General features: G+C 45.9%; 1 protein-coding gene across 8 annotated transcripts in view; it reads right to left on the reverse strand.

Annotated features, from left to right (window-relative positions):
- The window catches only part of CHD9 (chromodomain helicase DNA binding protein 9), a 1,629,153-nt gene that overhangs the window by 465,903 nt on the left and 1,142,733 nt on the right, over window positions 1-20,517 (reverse strand). For all 8 annotated transcript variants that reach the window (XM_069216350.1, XM_069216347.1, XM_069216351.1 and 5 more), the window contains 2 exons: window positions 5,512-5,569; window positions 5,028-5,070 (listed from right to left, as the gene is read on the reverse strand). In XM_069216350.1, coding sequence (XP_069072451.1) covers window positions 5,028-5,070; window positions 5,512-5,569 — 101 coding nt within the window. The remainder of the gene's footprint in view (window positions 1-5,027; window positions 5,071-5,511; window positions 5,570-20,517) is intronic.

A 20,517-nucleotide genomic window follows, 5' to 3' on the forward strand; every position in this document is an offset into this window, starting at 1 on the left:
TAGGAACCACTTGTCTGATGTGATGACTTGCCATTGTTTGACAAACAGGGATATCTTTCCGCCTAAAACCTAGGGAGGAGGGTCGGATGTAGCTGGAGCCTTGGGTGTATCAGGCTCTGCGAGCAGAGTCCTTAGCAGGGTGAGCTGAGCGTCCCCTAGAGCCGGATCTGCTATAAGCAGCTTGTGGCGGTTGCCCTTGTGGGTAGTATTGACAAACTGCTGAGAGGAGGAAGGATACGTTGAGTATCTGTATTGCTGGTAGCCTCCCCTATATGAAGGTAGTCCACGTCCTCTGGCTCGAAAGGAAGGTTTCAGATACTGGAGAGTTCCCAATGATTTTGCCGTATCCTTGTCGGAGTTAATGGATTGCAGAGCCTCATCAATATGTTTCCCAAACAACGCTTGGCCATCGAAAGGAAGGTATAAAACTTTATTTTGGACTCAGGTCGGAAGGATGTAGCTCTCAGCCAGCCTTGCCCGCGAAGGACAGCCGCACCTGCAAGCTGACAAAATGCAGTCGTGGCTATGTCCATAGAACAGTCTATCAGTTCCGCTGACGTACGCTCTCCCTCATTTAACATCATCTTCGCCTCCGATTTAACATCCACCGGCAACTTGTCAATATGCGGGGCGCTGTCTGCCCATAGTTGTCGGTCATATCTGGCTAACACTGCCAGGGAGTTAGCCGCTCTTATAACGAGGCTAGCCATTGACAAAAACCTCTTTTCAATATTGTCCAACCGTTTACCCTCTTTGTCTGGAGGTGCGGAAATTGGAGCAGATGGATTTTTGGACCTTCTCTGTGCCGCCTGAGCAACCACTGAGTATGGAGGAGGGTGCCCTGTTAGGCATGCTGGGGCATCCTCCGGTGCTTTGTATTTCTTGCAGAGCCGGGGAAGCACCGCCGTAACCGTAGCGGGGTTGTGCATAACTTTCAACCCCTCTTCCCATAAGAAGTCGGCCAATGGTATAGAGCGCACAGATTTCGGGAACAGCTCTTTAAAATCATATAAGAAGCAATCTGTTTGCTTGGACGGCATTGGCAGAGCAAACCATTTACCCGCTCTCTCCAGGAGATTATGGAACCCCCCGATGTCATCTGGCGGGGAATCCACCTTTGGCTGAGACGGAGAAGGAGGAGAAGGAATAATATATTCGTCCCACTCTGACTGAGTGTCAAGAGCACCCCTTCTTCTTGATCACCTTCTGAAACATCAGTGTGGTGCAGTATGGTTATATCTGGCGTGACCATCTTCTCTAGTGGTAAAGAGGTTGGCCTCTGATGTGGAGTGGTAACCCCTGAAACAGGCAATGGAGGAGGTTGATGTCCTTGAGGAGGAAAAAGCTTATTGTAGTCAGCCAGCATTGCTCTGAGATCAGAAAGCAAAGAGGCTGGTGTATATATGTCCCCTCCTGATATGGTTCATCTCCTCCATAGTACTGTGGGTCATAGGTTTCGCTATATTCATCATCGTCCTCTTGATATTTGACATTTAATTGTGAGGGACTATGTGCTGTCCCAAAGGGACCCTCGTCGTCTGACTCGCCATCCCCCTCCAGCAGGTGTACTGGCATGAGAGGGGTTACCGTACTAGGTGAGGTGTGCTTTGGGGTAAGTTTTTCCTGTTTTTTTCTGCTGTTTTTCCCTCATTGACGGTGTCGTCGACGGCACAGATATAGCTTTCGTCGACAGTGGAGTCGTTGTCAACGAACGCATAGAGATCTTAATTGTCGACAGTCTTACTGAAGAGTCTACCATCGACGATGGCAATGCAGACGCCATTGTCACTGCCGTCGACGATGAGGTGTAGATCCTCGTCGACGTTGACGCTGTTCTTGTCGACGGTGGGACACTCGTAATCGACGATGTCGTGGTCACAACTGCCGTCGACGCTGAAACGGTGGAAGGCATCGTAGACCGCAAAAAAGCACTCACAGAAGCCCTCGTCGACGATTAATTTGTCGTCGACTGTACAGTCTTTGCCCCAGTAGCAGGTGAGGGCCTTTTGAAAGGCACAGATGATGGTACAGAGGATGACTTCTTGTGCCTTTCAGAGCTGCTGGCATGACCTCTCTCCCCTTTCTTGGAGGATCTATGAGGTGAAGTAGAGGGGCTGCAGCCCTTGTAAGACCCTGAGGCAGCCTTTTGGTGGGCTTTTCTTGATTGCTCCGAAGGAGATCTTGTGTCTGATCTAGCCCTTTTTTATGACATTTTGGACCTCCCACCAGAGTGCCCCTGCCGATCTGCAAGTGACTATCAAAGAGACATACCTCCTGCTTATAAGGGAACCTTTGCACACAACTCCTGGATCACTGATTTGCTCTGCTCCCGGCCGTCATGTGCCCTGCACCAAAGATCCAGCTACGCACTAAGGGTCCCACCCCCCTTGCCACCTTCACACTCTAAGGGGAACCACTAGACTTACCTTTAAGTCCACCCGTGTAGTGCTTTTCCAGGTGGTTCCGTGCAGTGGCCTGGCACCAACTCCAACAACTTTCTGCAGCTGCGCCCGCCGAAACAGTGAGTTGCCTGATCTTCTCCTCCTGGTCCATAGTGCCCACTGACGACGTTGACATACCTGCAAAAGGAGATATTGGTAAACGCACTGCTTGATTTTAAATGCATTTTCAAAGTATTTTCTCCATTGATTCCTATTGTGTGTAATTACGCCCCAAAATACTATTTTTATTAAAACTCCAAAAATACATAACTTTAAAAGTACTTACCCGATTTTGATGATCTTGATCTTTTTTTTAAATAAAAATCCTTAGTATTTTTGTAAATTGGTCTTGAGTTATTCTTTTGAGTGTGCGGTCTCATTTATTGATACTGTGAGTACAAAAAATGCTTTCCACTTCCCTAAGATTAGGGTAACTGCTCAACCAAGCTACCATAAAAATTAGAGCATAAGATGATCTAAGTTTTACCTCTGTAACCCAACATGTGCTTGCCTGAACCCCATGCAGGGAGTGTCTAGCTTTGCACACTACATAGAGAGCCACCCTCCTTCACCGGAACACTCTCGATGGCTCGCGTGGCCAAGAGAGCTGCTACTTCCTTGCAGAGAAGGGTCCTCAGGTTGTGGGATGGTGTAATGAAGGGAAGGGTAACCTCGAAGGAGAGGGAGTAGCCCCTTCAGACAATCTGCAAAACCCACCTGTCTGATGTTATGGACTGCCAGTGGTGCAGGTGATGGTGAATCCAGTCGCCAACTGTGTACTCTTGGCGATAAAGAAGCATACTAGGAGGGTTTAGAGGCTGCAGGAGTTTAAGTGTGGTGGGGGGGGATATCAGGGTGGCTTACGGACCAAGCTGCTGGCCACTTGACTCACTAGTTCAGTGGGTACCGCTCTCTCGTCCACACAGAGGCTGGAAAGCATGCATAGCACGGTGGCTGGGCTGGAACTGTCACACCTGGAAGCCCATTCTGTAGCCACAAAAGGCAGATTGGCTGAATGGCGGGGGGGGGGGGGTCATCACGAGGCCCGAGGACCTAGCCATTGCCTGAGTCTTTAAAGCACCCGAGCACTGAATCTGCCTTGTCTCCAAAGAGGCAGGTCCCATTGAAGGGCATGTCCATAACCGGAAAGGTATTCAGGTTCACCTGACAGAGGAGGGATGATATGACAAAAATGCAGGGTCACCCAGGGAGGTGGCATTTCATAATATGGAGAAGGACCGTAGGGTCAGAACAAGGTTTGGACCAGGTCCCGAAGAGGGTACCTTTAAGTGCCTCACTAACGGGTAATAGGGGATCAGCAGAAGTGTACCCCGGCTGGAGCACTTCAGTCAAGACAGGTTTTGACCTCTACGGTGAGGAGCTACTCTATACAGGATCATTGTGTATGATGCACTCTCCTCAGTGGCAGGGCCTGGGGGAAAGAGAAGAGAGTAGTTCCAACTCAGGAAAAGTGTCAAGGTCACTGGCATCTTGGAGGTCATCATACCGGTTTTCCTCATGTTATGGTTACCCTTATCTTGTCACCTGCACCACAGTCATTATTTGAGGCATGGCAATGCTTTAATGGCTTCTCAGGAAAAAGTGAGAGGCGGAAAGGGGCAGAGTTCAGTTTAGATTTTAAAATGTTTTTCTTCAAATTACCCAAAGACTTGTGGCGCGATGACGATCGACCTCGAGAACAACTCCTGTGACTTCTGGACTGGGACCGACCCTTCGATTTGGACTAGTCTTGCAGCAGAGTCGTCCAGTGCTTGGCAACAGAGTTTCACTTCACAGTCTTGAAAGGTCTTTGGGTTCATTGGTGCACAGGCACTGCAGACCTTGGCGTTGTGGCTTGACCCCAGGCAAACCGGATGAGGATCTGCCACAGACTTTTTACAACAGCCCTTACTGGGCTTAAAACCTACTGTATCGTGAGGTGACATTTCCCTTACAAAGAGAAAACGTTTTGAGGTAAACTGTTTCAAATTGAGAAATAGACATGGAATTAAGTGTAGTGGCATGGAAAGAAAGGAACCGATGACTGAGTACGGGTGTGGCACCTGCCCTATCCAAGACGGAATAGAGCCGGTGCTGAGCTGCATGGCACCGCCTACAGACATGCAGAAGTAAGTTTCTGGATCCAGTCTGACGCCTGAGGATTATCCAAAAGGTGAGGCATTTGCGGTTAGAAGTTTCTTGCAGAACAGCTATTTCTGAAAGTATAGTGTAGTGGTGATTTAAAAATCTTACATACACAAGGCAAAAATGAAAAACATTCACATATTGTTTTAACGTTATTAACTAGTAAGCATTGTCTCCATATCTGTGCTCAATGAGATAATCTATAGATTTATTAAGCAGTAACAGTACCGGATGGTGTAGTCTTTTCTAGTACAAAATACACCATATTAAACAGCTTGAAAGGGCACAATAAGTACTAGTGGTGGCAGCAGCAAGGTACTAGAACTGTGTGATGAATGGGCTGAATCAGAATGTTCTTATCACACACCAAATCAAGAACAAAGAGAAAGCAAGAAAGTAATACATTTATAATCCAACTTCTGGATTTGAGTAATTTCTTACCTCCCTCAGCTATTACAAGATCTCCAGGTGACAAGGCATCATCCTAAAGGACAACACAGATAAATTACAGAAGTGCAGTCATGGAAATTTCTGATTTTGGTGAACCAATATAAAATGGCTACTCAGTTATACACTTTACACTCAACATGGAAAATGCTTAGCTAATTAAAAAAAATAAAAAAGAAATTCTATGCATACCCTCAGACTAAGAACTTGAAAATCTTTTTTTTTTTCCCCAACTGTTATTCAAATCTCAAATACCATATTTTTTATAAAAACCTTACAAGTAAAGTTATCCTCTTAATAAAAAGATACAAGAATGCTAATAACATTTTACAGTAATAAATATTGTATAAAGCCTTCACAATATAAATGAAGAGAGCGTCACTTCTATCAACATGAGATGTACAAAAAAAATAGTTCACCAAAAAGATATTCTAAACTTTGCTGAAACATGAGGAATAAAATATTTTTAACACAATACCTCCATATCATCTTTAAATAATGCTGGTGCTGGCTTATACTCTGGATCTTCCACATCCCTGTTGGAATTCCAAGAAAACAATTTTAGTAATGCTCATCTCCTTCATATAAATACAAAGTCACCCATTTAAAGTATTCAATCTGATCATCAAGTATTAAATAGCATGTACAAAAGAATTCAATGAAATCCTGACTATCAACCTTGTCCTTTTAAGTAAGGCCAGAAAGTGGTTCCATGCATATCTATGTGTTAAATTGGAACTGTGCACGTACACTAGTACAAGTTAACTGCTCAAACTGTGCCCAAGCAGCTGCAGGACCTGCGGGTAACATTTCTTTTAGTAATAACTTTTTCTCATTGTACTGAGTCTCTTCTCTTCCCTGGCAGTCCTCCCCTTTTCCATTCTGCTACCACTGTTTTTTTTCCCTGGCTGGTGCGACAACCTTGGCCAGACTGAGTCACATGACACTTTTGACCAACCAGTGGTCATATTGGGCAGAAAGCCATCTCATAGATAAATCATGTGACCGGAGCCCTACTGGTCCACACAGTCTTACAGGAATGACATTCCAAGGTTTCCTACACTTAAGATAGAGTGACTCTTTCTGCTTCCCCCCCTCCCCCATTCAGAAATGCGGACAAGACCCATTGTTGTCCCAAATTACCATATATCCTCTGAATGTCTCATGTTAAGATGCCCTATAGCGACACTAATAAATACATGTCATTTGCTTGCTTACATATTCTTTTCTTCCTTATCAGTCAACCTCCCCATGCTAAGTGACCATAACATCCTGCTTTCTGAATGCAGGCCAGCCACATTCATCACTAACCTTTTTCACAGTAGCGTATTGGGATGTGAAATATAATTGGCTGAAAGATAAGTATTCGCACTTACCAAGGTCTTAGGGCAGGTAGGGCTTAACTAGAGGCTCCACCTGGGTAGCTCAACCTCAATTTACTGGGTTATCAAATAAGGTTTTAATTCTATTCATTGTAAGTTGCCCCTTGAAATTCTCCTTTGGGTGGTCTGAAGAAACAAACAAGTAGGTCTGCAGTATTTTCATTTATCTTTGAATATTTCTGTGTATTTGACAACCAACCTGAAATATGAGGAATTCCACTCTTGAAGCTCAGGTGGTTTAAGCAAATCATGCAGGTTGTGGAGTCTATCATTTACATTCAGAATTTCACATCTAGATGGACCTATATTGGTGTGACAAAACCACCAACACATAGGCGGAGAACATCTCGGGTCCCTTTTTTTGGGCAGTTTCATGTAACACAAACTCAACCCGAAGGTATTGGGGCGCTTTACATGAGCACCGATTACATTACACAAAGACACATGGAGAGATTAAGTGATTTGCCCAGAATCACAGGGTGTTGATCCGGACAGCAAGACTCAAACGTGCTACCTAGTTCCAAAGTTGGCAAGCTCTGGTTATTACGCCACATTCTCTCCTCTCTTGATGAACCACACCAGACTCTTCCCACACAATACACCCTAAACCTCTCCAACTACTCAAGCAGGTGAAGTTTAGCACTGCTGTTGGACAAGGCAACAGTGCTACAATGCTATGTCTGTGGAAAAAGCACACTACAGAAATAACACATAATACCTTTAGACCTTACTACAATACAAAGCAATATTTGACATCACACCACTAAAACACCACGTCATGCCAAACCCAGACTACCACACAACTCAAAAGTGCAGAACATCCCATTTACCATTCTTAGAAACAACACAAAGGACAACACAAGATCCACCAAACAATGTCATGTCCTGCACCACACTACCTTAATCTGTGATCACTACCCACTCCTTATGACTCAATCACCTCAGACCACTCACATCACATCACTTCACACTATACTAAATTCTGATAATGCTACTTTCCAATCCACTACACCACCCAGTAACAAATTCTAATATCCAAAACATGGTCACTGCAAACTATACAATTGTGGTACATCATCACACCACCCAGCTCCATACAATGCACCATCAAAATAAACCAATAGCTATAAGAGCATATAGTAGTATTTCTTACACAGCATGTACTCAAGCATACAGATTAATCATTACAGCCCACAACTTGGTACAGTGGCATCTCATAAGCCCTCACACTACGTCACAACACTATTGTTTTGCTCTCTCATAAGGGTCAGAGGTGCTATCAACATTCATTACATTATAATTTAACACCTTACTTCAACACAATATATCATAGCCTACAACACACTAATATTACACACATACAAGTAAACACCAAACCCCAGCATACCACACAAATAGCACATCGATCTGCATCAAACTACACAATTTAAAAGCACTCTCCCAGTACCATCATAACCTAATCATACAAAAACATTTCAAACCAATCAACAGACCACGACTCTAGTCTATGTTACAGTACCCACAAAGACTCCGAATCACGTTTCACTGAATCACACACAAAAAAAACATACTAGTTGTAGGAAAATGCCACTGTTGGCATGGTTACCCCTCAAGTTTTGCCTAGTGTTGATGCCAACTTTGGAAACTGCTGGGACCCTGCTAACGAGGCCCAAGCACCAGTGTTTTTTACCTAAAACTGTACATTTGTTTTCACAATTGGCACAGCCCTGGCACACAGTTAAGCCCCTTGTAAAAGGTACCCCAGGTACCAAGGACCCTGTGGCCAAGGAAGGTCTCTAAGGGCTGCAGCATGTATTATGCCGCCCTGGAGACCCCTCACTCAGCACATGCATACTGCCTTGCAGCTTGTGTGTGCTGGTGGAGTGAAAAAGATTAAGTCGACATGGCACGTCCCTCAGAGTGCCATGCCCACAAACCACTGCCCATGGCATAGGTGAATCACCCCTCTAGCAGGCCTTACTGCCCTAAGGCAGGGTGCACTATACCACAGGTGAGGGCATAGCTGCATGAGAAATATGCCACTACATTGTTTAAGTCCATTCTTAGACATTGTAAGTACAGTGTGGCCATATTAAGTATATGGTCTGGGAGTTTGTCAGAAACGAACTCCACAGCTCCATAATGGGTACACTGAATACTGGGAAGTTTGGTATCAAACTTCTCAGAATAATAAACCCACACTGATGCCAGTGTTGAATTTATGAAGAAATGCACACAGAGGGCATCTTAGAGATCCCCCCTGTATTTTAACCAATTCTTCAGTGCAGGACTGACTGGTCTGTGCCAGCCTGCTGCTGAGAGATGAGATTCTGACCCCATGGGGTGAGGGCCTTTGTGCCCTCTGAGGCCTTAAACAAAGCCTGCTCTGGGTGGAGGTGCTTCACACCTCCCCCTGCAGGAACTGTAACACCTAGCAGTGAGCCTCAACGGCTCAGGCTCAGTGTTACAATGCCCGAGGGCACTTCAGCTAGTGGAGATGCCCGCCCTCTGGACACAACCCCCACTTTTGGCGGCAAGTCTAGGGGAGATAATGAGAAAAACAAGGAGTCACCACCCACCGGTCAGGACAGCCCCTAAGGTGTCCTGAGCTGAGGTGACCCCTGCCTTTAGAAATCCTCCATCTTGATTTTGGAGGATTCCCCATATAAGAATAGGGATGTGCTCCTCTCCCCTCCCCTCATGGAGGAGGCACAAGGAGGGTGTAGCCACACTCAAGGACAGTAGCCATTGGCCACTGCCCCCCCAGACCTAAACACACCCCTAAATAGAGTATTTAGGGGCAACCCTGAACCCAGGAAATCAGATTCCTGCAGCCTGAACCAAAGAAGAAGGACTGCTGACCTACAAGCCTGCAGAGACGACGAATGACGACAACTGCTTTGGCCCCAGCCCTACCGGTCTGTCTCCAGAGTCGAAAACCTGCAACCAGCGACCTCTGAAGCCTCAGAGGACTGCCCTGACCCCCTAGGACCAAGAAACACCCATGAGCAGCAGCTCTGCTCAACAACAGCAACATCTTTGCAACAAAGAAGCAACTTTCAAAGAACTCACTCTTTCCGCCAGAAGCGTGAGACTTCACACTCTGCACCTGATGCCCCCGGCTCGAGATCCAGAGAACCAACACCACAGGGAGGACTCCCAGGCGACTGCGACTCCGTGAATTGCCCGAGACGACCCCCTAGGACCCCCACAGCAACGCCTGCAGAGAGAATCCAGAGGCTCCCCCTGACCGCGACTGCCTGTAACAAGGGACCCGACGCCTGGACCAAGCACTGCACCCGCAGCCCCCAGGACATTAAGGAACCGAACCTCAGTGCAGGAGTGACCCCCAGGCGACCCTCTGCCTAGCCCAGATGGTGGCTGTCCCGAGAAGCCCCAACCTGTGCCTGCCTGCACCGCTAGAGTGACCCCCGTGGTCCCTCCTTTGAAACCTATCTTACCCGATGCCTGCTTTGCACACTGCACCCGGCCGCCCCTGTGCCGCTTACGGTGTGTTGTGTGCCTACTTGTGCCCCTCCCCAGTGCTCAACAAAATCCCCCTGGTCTGCCCCCCAAGGACACCTGCTGGCAGACTGGAACCGGAGCACCCCTGTTCTCCATAGGCGCCTATGTGTTTTGGGCACCTCTTTGACCTCTGCACCTGACTGGGCCTGAGCTGCTGGTGTGGTAACTTTGTGGGCTGCCTATGCCCAGGAACTGAGACTTGCAGGTGTCTTACTTACCTCACAATCTAACCAATACTTACCTCCCCCAGGAACTGTTGATTTTTGCACTGTCTACTTTTAAAATAGCTTACTGCCATTTTAACAAAAACTGTATGTTATTGCTCTAATTCAAAGTTCCTAACTTACCTGTATGGAGTACCTTGCGTTTTATGTATTTACTTCAAATCTTGAACTTTTGGTTCTAAAAATAAATTAAGAAAATATTTTTTTCAATATAAAAACCTATTGGCCTGGAGTAAGTCTTTGAGTGTGTGTTCCTCATTTATTGCCTGTGTGTGTACAACAAATGCGTAACACTACCCTCTGATAAGCCTATTGCTCGACCACACTACCACAAAATAGAGCATTAGAATTATCTAATTTTGCCACTATCTTACCTCTAAGGGGAACCCTTGGACTCTGTGCACACTATTTCTTACTTTGAGATACTATATACAGAGCGAACTTCCTACACTTTGTCATCTTCTCTAGTTTCCTGTTGCTGTCACCTCTTGCTATTCTTCCCTTCCTTCAAATTACTTTTTTGCCCCTACCCTCACAATCGCTCGCTCAAAGGCCACAACTCAACCACACACTACAGCCGGCTACAACATTCAAACATACATTCTCTGAGTGCCAATTTAAATGCCGCCCTATACCAATGAAAGCTTCTCATACCAACCTCCCACTGAAGGAATCTGTAATTAAATACTACAACATGGATGTGGGGTACTCCTTGGAGGACATGTTGAGGTAGGAGCAAACCCCTGCACCCTGAAGATATCAATCATCTAGGAGCAAAAGAGAACAGAAATATGTAGAAACTCATACTGGATAGAAAATTAGGTCTGGTATCAGAAGTATTGAGAATAATGAGGAGGGCCACACAGGATGTAGAAGTAGTTGGGGCAACATATTCTTCATAGGGGATTCAGATGTGCTGCAGTCACCATTCTTAATCCTCCTCCAAGACTGGGCTAGGATTGTGAAAATAGGAACAATTGCTGTTGCTTAGCTTACAAAATTGGTTAGTATCATAGACCAGCAACGCAAACATCCAGACTTCAAGATAACCAAAATGACAAGAAGAGAGTGAAAAAGGAAGCAAACGTGTAAGAGGCTTTATATTGTGTGGACTGGACCCAAGTGGGAACATGAGAAATACTGACAGAGTCTAAGAAGAAAGACTTGAGGAATATAGCTGGACATCTCCCTAACCGAACAGGGACACTGACTATTGCTCACTAAACAAAAAATAAATAAAAAAACACAGACTATTGAGGACATAGCCTGTGTACAAGGAGGTACGAACCAGTGACCTGCAGGACTTCGGCTCATCAGATTCAACATCAGGAACTAACCATCTTAGATAATTAATCATTATTTTTTCCGTTTATTTTGAAGTTTCAGGGCAGGGACAACAAAAAGTGGCCTTCATGTTTTCAAGCAGCTGTACTGACTGTTTATGGATTACAGGAATGGGGAAAAAAGAAGGTATACAAACTATCTTCACTGAAAATTCTTTCTGCAGAACTCCTTCAAGTGATATTATTGCAAAATTGCAACCAAGTACCCTTCATTCAATTTTTGCAATGCAACCACTGTTCTACTGGCTGCTAGTCAACTTTACTCACATACTCAATTGTGTGTATTGACTGAAAGTACTTAGGTTTCTTGTGGATAATTCTAACTGCAGGTTCCTCACCTTGTCAATAACCCCCAGGTGCCAGACTGGATACAGACATTTTCAGAGCAGATTGCCTGTGTTCTGCTAGGTGGAGTCATGAAGCTCTACGCTGACATCATTCTGTGACAAGTGGAGTCACATACAAGTGCCACCCACGCACGCAGCAGTCAGTTTTTTCTTTCCTCAGCTTGAAATGCAGATCTGGAGCTTCCCTGTTTTTTGGCCAGACATTTTGTCAAAAAGTATCCAGTGTACAAGGAAACTGTCACCTGCTAAAACCACAAGGCTCAAACCGTGCAGGGACTTTTGCAAACAAATGACCGTGATGGACACTCAAAAAGTCTGCTTGTGATGCCTGGGGGTCAGACAATGACCTCAAGACTTGTGGAGAAGCATCCTGATGAACCTGAAGGGAAAACACAAACGAGAAGCCAAACTCTACTCACCAAGCAAAAGAACGCACCACACTGTGATAAGTAAAAAAACAAAAAAGGACTTGTTCCCACGGCACAGCTTTGTTGCGGTCAAAATCTTTGGGTAAATTGAAGGGAAATCACAAGCCCCTTGACCCCCAAACTCCAGAATGTGCAAGGGCCTCCTGGTATCATTCTTGATGTCCATCAGGAGCCAATTTAGAATTTGGTCCGACACTTTGATTTTCCATGTCCATCACTGATTTTGCAGCAAGTAGAAGCCTTCAGGTATGATATGCTGCGGATGTTCTGCACTTAACCAGCTCCATCTGGTGCACCTTTAGCTCTCAAGAAAGGGCCTCTTGTTGGACTACCACTAGTGGGTCTGCCTTCAGCGCTGTCTGTGGCCGGTGAACCCACATCTGATTCAGCAGGGCCTACGGTACCCATTTCCACTCTGGCACCAAACCCTGATGCCGATGACACCAGACGAGGATATACAGGCTACAATCCTATCCAGCTACAAATTGTGTTGGCATACCTCTATAAGGTTTCCTTTTCTAACCACAGGTGACCTAGGTGAACTTAGTTTAATGCAGCAGCAGTGTATGTGTAAGACAGACTATTGTAGTCCCGCAGAACTCCAATCAGTACATAGCTGAAGTGAATTCATAGCTATTGCGTTTATAATAATCCCCAAAAAGGGATGAGGGGCATTGTGGAAACAGTAAACCTATTTCACAATATCACATGAACAGCACTAAAAAGAACAAACACTTAACTGAAAGTATTATAACAGGGTGAACTTGTTTTTTAGTACATCTAAAATAATTACCCAGGCTATCATAAAAACAGCAAGAAGGCGCGTTGCAAACAATGACAATACAATTAACTTTTTAACATGATTAAAATGTTATCTAAAAGTCTAACGCCCTAAACCAACTTCTATGCGCTATGCTAGGAGAACACATAGTAGAGTAACTTGCAGGCTAGTTCCTTTGGAAGAAGCAGCGCACGGCATACGCTGTTGACAGCTTGGGATGGTGGTATCAGAAGAGCTGTGGAGGATGTGTTCCCTGCCAAAAGCAAATGCGCAGAGGTAACAGTTCTCCTATCAGCTTCAGGCAGGATTCTCTAAATGCCAGCAATAACCAAGATAGTTTAAGATGTTATTAGGGATGAAGATCTTTGACCTAATTTTAGGAATGTGGAGTATAGATTACAGGCACCAGAAAAGGGGTCCTAGAGATATCTAAGAAAAACTGGAGACAATGGAATGTCAATTTGAAATACATCTCTTTGATGAATTACCTACGGATGTTTCTTGATGGACCTGACATTTTGATAAGGGAACACTTGTCCAAGACTTAGGGGGTGATTCTGACCGCGGCGGACGGCGGTCGCCGCCCGCCAAGCGGTTCCCGCCGAAAGACCGCTCCGCGGTCAAAAGACTGCAGCGGTCATTCTGGCTTTCCCACTGGGCTGGTGGGCGACCGCCGAAAGTCCACCCGCCAGCCCAGCGGGAAACACCCTTCCCACGAGGACGCCGGCTCAGAATGGAGCCGGCGGAGTGGGAAGGTGCGACGGGTGCAGTTGCACCCGTCGCGAATTTCAGTGTCTGCAAAGCAGACACTGAAATTCTTCGTGGGGCCCTCTTACGGGGGCCCCTGCAGTGCCCATGCCATTGGCATGGGCACTGCAGGGGCCCACAGGGGCCCCGCGGCACCCCCTACCGCCATCCTGTTGCTGGCGGGAGACCCGCCAGGAACAGGATGGCGGTAGGGGGTGTCAGAATCCCCATGGCGGCGGAGCGCGCTCCGCCGCCATGGAGGATTCTCAAGGGCAGCGGGAAGTCAGCGGGAAGTCAGCGGTACACCGCCGACTTTCCGTTTCTGGCCGCGGCTGAACCGCCGCAGTCAGAATGCCCAGCGGTTCACCGCCAGCCTGTTGGCGGTGCTACCGCCGACCTCCGCCATGGCGGTAATTACCGCCAGGGTCAGAATGACCCCCTTAGTGTCCCAACAGGTGTTACATCTGGGTCATTATCAGAACACTTTGACACTTTGTTCCCCTCTCAGTTCAAAGAATAATAAGGGCGGGCAACACATTCATGGAATCGTTTATAGCTGGAAGGACATAGCCTACATAATCTTTTGGGCATAAACTGCAAACATAACAACTTAGATGAAGGAGATCAGTATGTTTCCCAATTGGTATGAAGAGCTTTAAGATGCCATTGGACTTGACACTTCCCCCCACATACTAGCCTGGTGTCTTCCCCAGATCTTGCTATGGAGGAAAGCTCTTGTTTTGCTGTGGTGATGTGAAGGGCAGCTGAAGTGGTAGATTTACAATCACCCACCATGGGAGGGAAAATTACCATGGTAAAGGATGTGCTACAGCTTGGACAGGCTCCCACTAAGCCACTGTTTAACCATTTAACAAGGCACTGAAATCCTTCTAGGCACCTGGGCTAAACCCTCTTGCCCTCCCACTCCAACCTGTTAACAGACAGGTTGCCCGATGCAATTGCTCTGCACCTAGTAGACCAGCTTTTATAAGCCATCATCACACTCCAGAAAGCCTAGTGGCACAGGTGTCCACAGCAGGGTCAACCCAAATAATTTCCAAAACAGAGACTCTTGGCAAGAGATTGACCTATGCCAGCAGTCTCTTTGGCTGTTATTCCCATGCCCTTTGAGATACAGTGGCCCAAATTTGACCTTCAGGAATTTCTCATGCAGGCTATTGAGGACCACCTTGATGCTGCAACCTTTGTGATACACTCAGGACTGGATACAGTTGATTTCCTAGGATGTACCGGTGTGGCTCATCAACGCTACACCAGGGTAAGGTCCTCAGTTTTTTCTGGGGATGTCCAGGCATCTTTAATGGACATTAAATTGATCGGTTTCACCTTTTTGGGAAGAAAGCCGACTTGACCTTGCAACGTTTCAAAGAGAGCAGAGGCACAGGAGCGTTTTATAGACAGCAGAGTTATAGTACATTCCTTGAGACATTTTGCTCCGACAAGGCAAGTTCACTAGCAATTTTAGCCTCTGTGTCTATGGTAGAGGTTTTCCCATCCGTCCACTCAAGTCCCTTCTTCCAGTGTAACAGGCTTTTCATCCCTTTCATGGCAGAGGCCACAGTTCTCAGGGACAACTACGACAGTAGGGACAAAGCAACCCTGCAAAATATTTTAGCGACTCTTTTCTGGTACACAGCCACCCTTGTTGGAGGCAGGATCTGACATTTTCTCCAAAGGTGGTAAGCCATCACAAGTGGGACCTGCAAAATGTCCATCGAGGCAATGACCCTTCCATTCCTTTTTACTGCGTCGCACCTTCCACTGCCTTCAGAGTGGCTGAAAGAGGTCCATCTTCCTGTCTTACAGCAGGAAGTGCAGGCCCTTTTGGTCAAAGGTTTCTCAGCAGCAGGAGCTGGATGTTACTTCCACTACTTCCTTGTGCGAAGGACAGAGTCCTCTGTCATATGTTAGATTGTCACCTTCTCAATGCCTTCCTACGGAGGGACAAACTGAAGATACTCCTGCGAGCCCAGATCCTGTCAACTTTAGACCCTGGATACTTGATGGTAGCACTGGACCTGCAAGATGCTTATTTTCGCATTCACGTCCAGCAGGCCCACAGGCGCGACCTGCGGTACACGGTGGGCCAGGAGCATTATCAGTTCTTAGTGCTCTGCTTTTGGCTTAACAGTGCCTTGTGAGTGTTTATGAAAGTGATGGCTGTGATTGCAGAACCTACCAGAACTTGGTGATACCAGTCTAACCCTACATAGATGTCTGGCTGCTGATGACAGACTTGCTTTCGGCAGTTATGAAACATTTCCAGACAACAGTGAATCCCCTAACATCATGGGGGTTCATGAGCTGAAGTCACAATGGACTCCTTCACAGACACAGTGATGGAAAGTTGCAATTTTTGCAGGGTTACTTTGGATTATTTTCTGCGTTTTACTGAACCCTATTCTTTCAAGCTATAGAACTCTGTGCACTTTACCCCTGATAATCAGTGGTAAAGTGATTTTGCTTCTCATTTCAACATGATGATATTGGTATACACCTGTCTGCCATATTTAACTTCATTATAAGTTCCTAGTACATGGAACAAAGTTGCGTACCCAGGGCCTGTAAGTTAAATGTCACATGGACTGCAGCACCCATTGTGCCATGCACTGCAGTGGCAACGTATACATGACTGCAGGCCTACCACCAGTAGCCCAGCTGTGCACTACAAATCTACCTTTTAAATATTAACAAGTAGAACTTATTGCCCATAAGGACGGGTGCATAGTATTTAAAAGAAGGACATGTGAAATTTTAATGTTAAACATGACCATACAGTGAGATGGCCACAAAAGCTACTTTCACTGTAACAAAGTTAGCTGTTCCTTAGAAAAGCACGGGGGTACATTATTACGCTAAACAAAGGTTATCTCTGACTAAGAAACAGATACAAATGTAAATTTGGGATCTTTTGAAATATTTATTACAAGTCCAATTCACTGGTTAAGCTGGATTTGTAATTAATAGCGTGTGCACAGTGAATAGCACGCAGCGGGCGCACCAGAGGCAAGCCCATCTGCTCCTGGATCGCGCCAGGCATGCTGTCCGTTTCATACCAGAGCCACGAGGTTCTTTTTAGAATTACGTACACTAAAGCCCAGCTTGTTACACTATGCCCTCTAAGTAAGCTCACAAATTGAATTCTGATCTCTATTAACTTATTCCAACTGTCACTTATTTACTCAGTACCATAGGCATGCTGAGATGCCCTTTCTGAAGGCAGAAGCTACTTTGATTATAACAGGATCTCTTATTAATGTGCTCGGTGATTAAGCAAAGACATGAAGTCTTGGACCGTACTGAAAATCTGGAACTAGACTGCCTTTTTATCACGGAAACTTGGTTAAGAGAGGACTCTGGGCCGGATATAGTAGAAGCACCACCGAAAAGCTACATGATCACCTGATCGGATCGCTTTAGCAATCTAGGCAGTGGCCTAGCTATAGTCAGTAAAGAACATCCCACCTGTAGATTGGAGCAGATGCCTAACGAGGTATGAGAAGCGGCTTTAGACTTATCATGGAAAGGCCACTTTTGAAGGCCTTTTCATTTATCGTCCTCAAGGCCTTCGAGTAAAGTTCCTCTCGATGTGGGGACAAGACTTGGAGCCTTTCATCATGCACCCAAATGTTACTATTTTAGGCAATTTTAACTTCCCTTTAGAGGACTCCTCCAGTAAAAATGCCATCACATTGTTGGAGCTTATGGCCAATCTGGGATTCCCTAAATGAGTTGACACTGCTACACATAATGCAGGCCATACGTTAGAAGGCATTTTTACAAACTCTACTAATTTTCATATGAAGGATGTTCTTCCTATTAGTTGGTCCGACCATCAGGTGATACTTTTTACACTGTCCTTTCCCTACCTGACGGTCAACTTTAAATGGCCACAAACTAAACCTCAGGCCTACAGGAACTGGGATAAGAGTTATCCAAGAAGAGCTTCAAGTAGCTCTCAGTACCTCCACAGGAGATGTAGAGGCCAACTTAGAACGCCTAGCAAAAGTGGTAACTAACTGGCTTAAGAATGCCTTGCATGAGGAAGCACCTATGAGGGTTAACTGCCCCCAATAAGAGGAAAGAGTCAACCCCATGGTTCTTCACTAAACCTAGAGAACTGAGGCAGTTCTGCCACAGGCAGGATAGGAAATGGCACAAAAACTTAGTGATGAAAAGGGAAGCATCAATCCGCACTAGCCACATTTGAGGTAGTGATTGCTGAAGCTAAATCCTATTATACACTGAAAACCAGGCTATCTGTGAATTTTACCAATTAACTTTTTAAAGTAGTAAAGAGCCTATCCAGTCCCCCAACAAGCAACTAACTGATGCTTCCCAGGCCTTTTGTGATAACCAGGCTATGTTCTTCAGGGACGGGATACAATTCTTTAGATGTACTCAGAATTTAACCTGGTGGAGACACAAGAGGAGATGTACTTAGCTCAGCACAGATCCACAGCAGTTTCTTCGATGCAGACTTTCTCACCCATTACAAATAACCAGGTCAAGGAGATTCTGATGAGTACTATATCAGGCACTTCTACTGATCTATGCCCTCCTAAAACTCTGCAGTTAGTCCCTGATCTTGTATCAGAGGTTTTAGAAAAGGTTTTCAATCACATACTCTCATTGGGAGTGTTCCCTTAGACCTGGGAGGAAATTGTCATCATCCCACTACCAAAAAACCCTAATAGAGCCAGAGGAACTCAAGAACTATTGTCCGATCTTATTGCTTCTTACGCCTGCCAAAATTCTTGAGAAACATCTGAATGATTTAGTGAGATTTATCACTGATCATGACCTTCTGGACCAAATCACAAAACGATTTTAGAAGTGGTCAAAGCACGGAGTTGGCACTGATTGCTGTCACTTACTCTATGAAAATGCAGGTGGATCAGGGAGGGACAACTGTCCTGGTCCTGCTGGACCTATAAGCGCTCTTTGATACTGTCTTCCTCTCACGAATGTTTAAATGGCTACAACAAATAGGGGTGGGAGTAAAGGCGTTAAAACTGCTTCCCTCCTTCCTTCCTTGTTTGGGGATGGCAGATTGTAAACTGTGGTCAGTTTAGAGCTAAGGCCTTCAGTCTTGCATGTGGGGCGCTGCAGGGCCCCACACTTTTTAAATTTATAAATTTCCCCTTTGGCAGCCTTAGTAAGATTGTTCGGATTCCAAGTAGTATCTCAAATTATTGTGCCCTTTACTGATAACCTAACTGAGACAGCTAAAAAGTTCAAACTTAACATGATTGGCATGAGTAGCTGGATTTAGGATAATTTTCTCAAGCTTAATGCTGATGAAACCGAAGGGATGGTCTTCGGAGCCCAACACACTAGCTCCTAAGATCTTTGGTGGCCGGGCTCAATTAGGTCCCTCCCTACGCCTGCGGAATCAGTGAAGAACTTAGGGGATCTGTTCGATAACTACCTTAATTTTAATTTGCAGGTATACTGTGTCACAAGCATCTGCTTCCAAATGATTTGATCCCTCAGAAAGATTTTCCTTTTCATTCCAGAGGAGATTCTCAAAACTTGGCTATCTCATTAATCACCTCAAAACTAGACTACTGTAAAGCTATCTATCTCAATACAATCAGTTATTCTATAAATAAACTTCAGTTGGTGCAAAATGCAGCAGCGGGACTTATCCTTAACGCCCTGAAACATCTCTGTGTGAGAAATGGTCTTAAAAATCTCCACTGGCTTTCAGTCAGGGCGCAGTTGATTTTCAAAGCACTCTGCACAGTCCACCTTGCTTTACATGGCAAGGGCCCACTGCCCATCAGGTCCGCCTTTCGTCTGTATAAGCCAAATAAACTCTTACTGTAGGAAAGTACCCCCTTTTCGGCATGGCTACCCTCACGTTTTGCTTGCTGCCAGTATGTTTTGACTGTTTTCACTGGGATCCTGCTAACCAGGACCCAAGTGATTGTGCTCGCGCTCTCTAAATCTGGTTGCTTAGGGATTTGAACACCCCACAAATGGCATACTGGTGCCCCCATGTAAGTCCCTAGAATATGGTACTTGGGCACCCAGGGGACTTGGGCACCAGGGGTTCCCCATGAACTGCAGCATGAATTGTGCCATCCTTGGGAGCCCACGCAAAGTGAGTCTGCAGGGCTGCCTTTGCAGCCTCCGTGAAAAGGTGCATGCACGCTTCCACTACAGGTCACTGCACCAGGTCACTGTAGGCCCTCCAAGCCCAGAGGGCAGGGTAGAGGTACCACTGTGTGTGGGCACCCCTGCATGAGCAGAGGTGTCCCTATGGACTCCAGTTCCATTACACTGGACTTTAAGTGTGGGGAAGCCATTTTACCTGTGTACTGGACAAAGGTCACTACCTGTGTCCAGCTACATAATGGTAACTCCGAACCTGGGCATGTTTGGTATTAAACATGTCAAAATCATACCCCAATACTGTTGCCACTATTGGTTGTATGATTCCAAGCACTCTGGGTGCTCCTTTGAGGACCCCCAGCACTGCTCCTACCAGTCTTCCTGGGTTTTCCCGGCAGCCCGCACTGCTGCCACCCTTTAGATAGGTTTCTATTCTCTTGCTGCTTGACCAACTCAGGCAGAGGAATGCAGAACAAAGGATTTTCTGTGGGGGAGGGAGGTAATACCCCCTCCCTTGGAAATAGGTGTTACATGGCTTGGGAGGAGTAGTCTCCCAAAGCCACTGG

Source organism: Pleurodeles waltl, chromosome 12, assembly GCF_031143425.1.
Source record: "Pleurodeles waltl isolate 20211129_DDA chromosome 12, aPleWal1.hap1.20221129, whole genome shotgun sequence".
NCBI lineage: Eukaryota > Metazoa > Chordata > Amphibia > Caudata > Salamandridae > Pleurodeles > Pleurodeles waltl.